Source organism: Mus caroli, chromosome X, assembly GCF_900094665.2.
Source record: "Mus caroli chromosome X, CAROLI_EIJ_v1.1, whole genome shotgun sequence".
Lineage (NCBI taxonomy): Eukaryota > Metazoa > Chordata > Mammalia > Rodentia > Muridae > Mus > Mus caroli.
Window position 1 is genome coordinate 131,543,737 of NC_034589.1, and position 7,173 is coordinate 131,550,909.

General features: G+C 45.8%; 1 protein-coding gene across 1 annotated transcript; it reads left to right on the forward strand.

The window, feature by feature from the left end:
• Positions 1 to 1,088: 1,088 nt before the first annotated feature.
• Rtl9 (retrotransposon Gag like 9) lies at positions 1,089 to 5,786 on the forward strand. Its single transcript, XM_021152629.1, has 2 exons — positions 1,089 to 5,075; positions 5,632 to 5,786. The coding sequence occupies exons 1-2, from the start codon at positions 1,089 to 1,091 to the stop codon at positions 5,746 to 5,748; spliced, it is 4,104 nt and encodes a 1,367-aa protein (XP_021008288.1). The 3' UTR covers positions 5,749 to 5,786.
• Positions 5,787 to 7,173: the final 1,387 nt, after the last annotated feature.

Genomic DNA, 7,173 nt, shown 5'->3' on the forward strand with positions numbered 1-7,173 from the left:
GTGCCAGTGCACCCCTTTTGTGGCTGCTTTGGGAAACAGGTTAGAGAGGTGAGGCTATGAGAGTAACCAGCCCCCTTCTTAGGTCAACAGGAAAATTTGAAATTTCTGCATACTGGAGAATAAGCTGTCAGTGATCTCTAGGCTAGGATGCCAGACAAACAACTACATGCAATGTCAGGGATACCAAAAGATCAAGTAACTCCAAGGAAAGGGTGAAGAGGCAAAAGATGCCATCACAGTGTTCCTATTTTAGATGCAAGTCTTGTTAATCTTAGAAAACTGGTACAACAGGCATAGTAATACTACTTAAGGTCCAAATAGAACCAGGCTTGTAATGTCATTCACATCACAGGCTGTTTAAAGTTCTGTGCAGTTAAAGTTCTCTGTCATCCACACACCTACTACGTAAGCAATAAGTAGGATTGTAGCTGTGGCTGTTATTAATAATGATGATGATGATGTTAATATTAAGCAAGGTTTTGCTTTACAGAATGCTATTCTTAGTCATTGATCAGATAAATGTGCTATGTTTCCTGAGAAAGACATTAATAATACTAGTAAAATCTGGGTTAAACCATTGGTGGGATTCATTGACCATTAGGAACTAATAATTATCATGGAGTACAGGGCTCTTTCATTCCTGCCTACCAGTACCTAGGTTGACTTGACTTTGAAGAACTTAGGCAAAGAACCTGAACTTCTTGTAATTGGCCAGAAGGTGGTGCTGCTGACTCATTTGAGACAGGGCTTCTCTGGCTCTGGAGCCCACTATGGGCATTTATAAATATGGAAGCTGTGCTGTATAACTGGGTATGGGGTGGTTTAAAAGAGGACAGAGGTTGGAGGGATAGTTGCTTCAGCTTTGGGGATATTTGTTGCTATATATTTTCTTCAAACTGATAGACCCGCCTTCAGAGCCATATATATGACAACTCATAAAAGCAGCCTCTATGAATCATTGGAATATATTTCTAAAATTGGTTTTTGACCTTTAATCTTTCCTCTTGTTTACAGATTTCATTGGTTTGTGGGTTTCATCAGTGCCTCTGATGTCAACACATTAGAGTCTGCAACCCTGCCTTGTAGCCATGGCAGATATGTCAATACCATTACATTCACTACGCTTCAACAATATGATGAAGGAAGAAAATGGTGACCCTCAAAACAGAGGGGCAACTTTCTCTAGACCAGTGACAGAGACCAGAGCAGAAGTTCAAATCCTGCATTCACAGTTGCAGTTGCCTGTTGTTTCGACTTCAGCCTCAGATCCCGAAGGGACATCTACACAGCTGATGACATCGCCAGGCTTTGACAGTCTGTCCACATCTCTCATGGGAGCACCACACTCTGGGACACTGTCCCCACCACTGATGTCAGCCTCAGACTCTGGGACACTGTCCCCACTGCTAATGCCGGCCTCAGATTCGGGAACACTGTCCCCACTTCTAATGCCAGTTTCAGACTCTGGAACACTGTCTCCACTGCTAATGCCAGCCTCAGATTCGGGAACACTGTCCCCACTGTTGTCTACTTCAGACTATGGGTTAATGTCCCCAGGGATGATGTCAATACCTGATTTTGGGACAATGTCATCACTAATGGCAGCCCCAGATTCTGCAGAGATATCACCATTGGCAATGCCAATTCAGTCCTCTGGAGTGATGTCTGCACCTATAATGAGCACTTCATCCTCTGAGGCATCGTTAATGCTAGGATCAGATCCTGGTGAGATATCCCCACTCCTGATTCCAGATATGAACCCTGGAGTGACATCCACACCACCAATGACAGCTCCCGGCTCAGAAGCAATGTCCCCACTGCAAATTACAGATGAGGACACAGAAGCAATGTCCAAAGTGCTAATGACTGCTCTAGCTTCTGGAGAGATATCATCACTGCTAATGTCAGGCACAGACTCTGAAGCGATATCTTCTCTGATAATGTCAGCTCTAGCTTCTGGAGAAACACCAACCCAGCCAACAAATCCTCAAGACTCTGAAGGGATACCCACTGTGCTCATGTCAGGCTCAGACTCTGCAGTCATGTCTTCACTGCCTATGCCAGTTTCTGGCTCTGGAGCAATGCCTACACCACTCCTGTCAATCCCAGATGCTGGAGAAATAGCCACATTACCAAAGCCAGTCCCAGATGTTGAGGCAATGTCCCCACTATTAATGACAGCCCTCACCTCTACAGTGATGCCCAGTCAACTGATTTCAGCATCTAGTTCTGGAGTGATGTCCCCAGATACAACACAAAATATCAACTCTGAGGTCATGTCTGCTCCACCAATAAGAGTTTCAGCCACTGGATTGATGTCCACACTACCTGTGAAAGCTTCTGATACAGCGGCAACACCCATACAGCTAATGAGAGTCCCTGCCTCTGGAAATATGTCTACATCACAAAAGACAGTTCCAGTCTCTGGATCAATGTCCACTCCACTGATGGCTGTCACAAGCCCTGGAGCAATATTCACAGAACAAATGCAAAGCACAGCCTCTGGTACAATGTCTACACATTTAACAATGCCCCAAACACCTGGAACAATGCCCATAGGTTTTATGAAGTCCACATCAAATGGAGCCGTTTCTGCACAGCAAATTAGATGTTCAGTTTCTGGGATGATGTCCACACAGCCAGTTATAGCTACAGCCTCTGAAATAATGTCTGTGTCACAATCAACAGTCCCAATCTCTGGGTCAGTGTCCACACAGAAAACCCGAGCTCCTGTCTCTGGACCAATGTCTACAACCCAAATAAGAACCACAGCCTCAGGGCTGACATCTACACCACAAATGAGAGCCACAGCCGCCGGAACAATGTCTATCCCACTGATGACAGCCAAAACCTCTGGATCAGCATCTACACTGTTAATGAGAGACACAGCCTCAGGAGTGATATCCGTGCCACAGATGAGAGCTCCAGGCTCTGGAACAGTGTCCAAGCCACTAATGACATCCAAAGCTTCTGGAATGTTCATGCAGCAAATGACAACTGCAGCTTTTGGAGCAACGCCTACATCACTAATGAGAGACACAGCTTCTGGAGGTCTGTCCATGCCACAGATGACAGATCCAGCCTCAGGGGGCATGTCCACACTGCTAACAAGAGCCACAGCTTCTGGAACAAAGTCTACATCACAGATGACAGCCACCACCTCTGGAGGCATGTCCATGCCTCAAACAAGACTCTCAGGTCCTGGAGCAACATCCACACCACTAATGAGAGCCACAGCCTCTGAGAAGATGCCTAGTCAGGCAATGAACATTCAAGACTCTGGAGGAGTGTCCACACCGCTCATGAGACCTGTCGCCTTGGGAGGGGTGCAAATGAGATCCCAGGGCTCTGGAACAATGTCCACACCCATATTGAGAGCCTCGGACTCATCAGAGATGAATATGTTGCTCACAAAAGCCCCATCCTCTGGAGAGCGGCCTCTGCTACTAGTGAGACCTCCAGCTTCAGGAGAGATAGCTCCACTTTCAAGAACCCCAGTTTATGGAACAATATCTGCTCCACATATGACGACCACAGCCTCAGGAGTGATGACCATGTCACCTATGAAGACTTCTGTTCCTGTATCAGAATCGGCAACTCTCCTGAGACCCACAGATTCAGGAGTGATGTCCATACCACTGACGAGAACACCAGCTTCTAGAGCAAAGTCCAGACCACAAATGGCCACAGCTTGTGGAGACATGTGTCCACTCCCAGTGCGAGCTCCAGCCACTGCAGGGATCTCTCCATCACCAGTCAGATCACCAGCCTCTTCCACCTTGTCTACACTACTTAGGAGACCCTCTGATGGAGCTGTGACTGCAGAGTTAGAGAGAGTTCTAGGCCCTGCACAATTTGCAGCTATGACCCCGGGAGAGATGTCCAAGCCACTGATGAGGGCTTCAGCCCCTGGAACCACAACCATGCCTTTGATGTCCCCCATGACTTCTGGAGAGATGTCTATGCCACTAATGAAAACCACGCCTTCTGGGACAATGTCAACTCTACAAACCAAAGTCATGAGCTCTAGAGCTACATCCTTACCACAGCCAAGAAATACAGCTTCTGGGGGAATAGCTAACCCCCCACTGAGAGCCCCAGCCTCTGGAGCAGGGTCTACACCACTTATGAGAGTCTCAGGTTCAGGAATGATGTCCACGCCACTATTGAAGGCTACAGCTTCAGGAGGAATGTCGGTGCCACAAATGGCACCTCCGACCTCTGGAGATATGTCCTCACCACTAATGAGGTCCCCGGCACCTGGAATAATGTCCACACCACAAATGGCCTTTGGAATGACACCCACTCTGAATGTCAAAGCCACAGATTCGGGAGAGGCATCTACCTCTCACACCAGATTCACAGTCCCTGGATCAAAGAGCACACCACACATGACCAGCACAGCCCCTGAAATGAAGGCCCCCCCACCAAAGGAAGTGCCGTCCTTTGGTATGTTGACCCCAGCACTCTGTTACCTCTTAGAAGAGCAAGAAGCGGCTCGGGGCTCATCCTCTGTGGAGGAAGATGCAGAGGAGATTGATGAGGAGAAACAAATGAAGGGGTTTCTAGATGATTCTGAGAAAATGGCATTTCTGGTGTCTCTTCATCTGGGGGCAGCAGAGAGATGGTCCATCTTGCAAATGGAGGTAGGAAATCCCATCTCCAGTGATAATAAAGCTTTCTTGAGAAGATCACAGGGCTTATATGACTCCCTATCTGAGATAGACATCCTAAGTGCTGTTCTTTGCCATCCCAAGCAGGGCAAAAAGTCAGTAAGGCAGTATGCCACTGACTTCCTGCTGTTGGCCCGACATTTGTCTTGGTCTGATGCCATTCTACGGACCAGGTTTCTGGAAGGACTCTCAGAAGCTGTTACCACCAAAATGGGCCGTATCTTCCTGAAGGTGGCCGGCAGCCTAAAGGAGCTGATAGATAGGTCTCTGTATACTGAGTGCCAGCTGGCTGAAGAGAAGGATTCTTCAGGCAACTCAAACCAAGTTGTGCCAACATCCTGTAAGCGGAACAATGAGGAGGCCATGGAGAATGAACTGGGCTCTCAGCAGCAGACTGAGGAGGTAATCAAGGGGACCTATGCTCATGGTTTCTGAGTAGAAAAATGAGGAAGTAATGATGAGAGATTAACACCCATAGATTTTCAAGTAGAGCTAAGGAAGAGGCAAGAAGGAGGTACTGAGTTCCTAGACCATAAGAGTCCAATGTAGAATTCTACCAGTAAGTATGGATATGAAGTTATTTTGCTTCTATTAGCCATTTTCAGAAACAATGTCTGGCTCAGGTTACTGAAGGGGCTTCAGACCATAAGGAAACAATACACTCAATCGCAACTCTCTGTGTATTGCAAATCCAGTTGAGAGAGAGAGAGAGAGAGAGAGAGAGAGAGAGAGAGTTCTTCTTTTCTTCTTTTATGGACTGATTTCTACTTATAGCCACATGTGTTATAGATGCAAGTCACTAGGAGACTTCATTAATTTAACACCTGGCCATACTTTTTACATGTCTGATAAATTACTCAGTTCTTTGACTTGGCCAATTACTGAACTTAATCAGATACAAAGTCTTTGCTCATAGGAAGTGTGATTCTTATTTATGCCTTTCCCCCTTTTCTTATAGCATCAGCATGTTCCCAAACGCTGTTACTACTTGAAAGAACATGGAGACCCCCAGGAAAGTCTTCATGACCACCTTCGACAGAGTGCAGGCCTTCCAAAGGCCCCTACAAACAAGTAGTACTCCTTGGAATCTTATGTGATTTCTGACTTGGCTGCTAATTTGAGGACTGGTCCCTGGACCCATTCCATTCAACTACATTGTAAAACTTGTTGCCTTCACCCTCCGGCCTTCCTCTCCAGGCACATCCCACTTTATCTCCCTTTTGGTTGCCTTGACATTTTCTTTCACCTACATGCCTGTGACCTGCCCTGACAATCAGTGTGGACTATATGAGTGTCTGGTGTATGAGGTTCTGAACTCCCATTATTGTCATTAAGGCCAGTTCCAGTTCTTGGTCCAGGGAGAAGTCTAGGCAGGAGAAATCATGTCCTACCTCAAAACACCTTAGAGTGTCTTGCCATGTGTCATCAGGCAAACTTGAGGAAACCCTGGTACTATTCCACCTGGCAGGGGAGCCTATAAAGAGAGAGATACCCACTCCTATACCATCCTTTCAAACCAGTAGACTTGCCCTTATATGCCCCAATTCAAAGTATCTAAATGGGTCTCCAGGGCCTTTGCCCTGTTTATAGTCTCCATCCTAAACCATTTGTTTTGACCCATGATATTGATAGTAGTGATAGTAATGGCTAACAATGTGGTGTTGTTGGTACTTGCCATGTGATTGTTGGTAATGTGCCATGTGATAAGTACTGGGCTAAACCTTTGACAAACACCATCTCACTACAGTGTTATAGTAACCTACCTTGTTCTTGTGTTGTTAGCTTCTGATCTCTTGATCTGTTGCTTATGGCCCTTGTTCTTCAGTGTGGAATCTCTAGCTATGACCTCTGGGTGATCCCCTCAGTTAAGTACCCTTGCTCCCCTTGGCTGTTGTGCTTCATGGCCAACACTCTTCATAAGGGCCTTGGTGTCTAAACAGGTGTAGGTAGTTAGAACATAATATGAACAGTGTTTGCCTTCAGTGGTGGGTTATGGGTATTTTTTATGTTCTTTTTACTGTTCTCTGTACTTTCCAGAGTGACCACAGTAAGCATGTATTACATTTGTAATCATAAAAATAAAGGTTATTTGTGAAAAATGAATTAACCGTAGCCTTTAGAATTTGATTTATTGAGTTCTTGAATATTTTAACCTTTATTTATTTTGTGTGTTTGTGTGTGACAGGGAAACGGTGATGCACAATGCATATGTAGAGGCAAAAGGATAACTTTTGGGAGTCAGTTCTCTTTTTCTACCATGAAGATGCTGGGTATCAGACTCAGGCTTGGGATACATGTTCTTGCCTTCTGAGCTATCCTTTAAACTCTTGAGTTCTTTCCAAATGAAGTGTTGGCTACTGTTTGGGTGACAGTTAAGACCTTTTCTCATATTAAAATTCCACCCAAGGAGGGAGTTACACAGACAAAGTTTGGAGCTGCGATGAAAGGATGGACCATCTAGAGACTGCCATATCCAGGGATCCATCCCATAATCAGCTTC

Bases quoted from the DNA above. Each gene is read 5' to 3' on its own strand.
- Rtl9 (XM_021152629.1), top strand. From the start codon at position 1,089: ATGGCAGATATGTCAATACCATTACATTCACTACGCTTCAACAATATG. The intron at 5,076-5,631 runs GTAATCAAGGGG...CTTTTCTTATAG, and splicing joins CTCAGCAGCAGACTGAGGAG to CATCAGCATGTTCCCAAACG.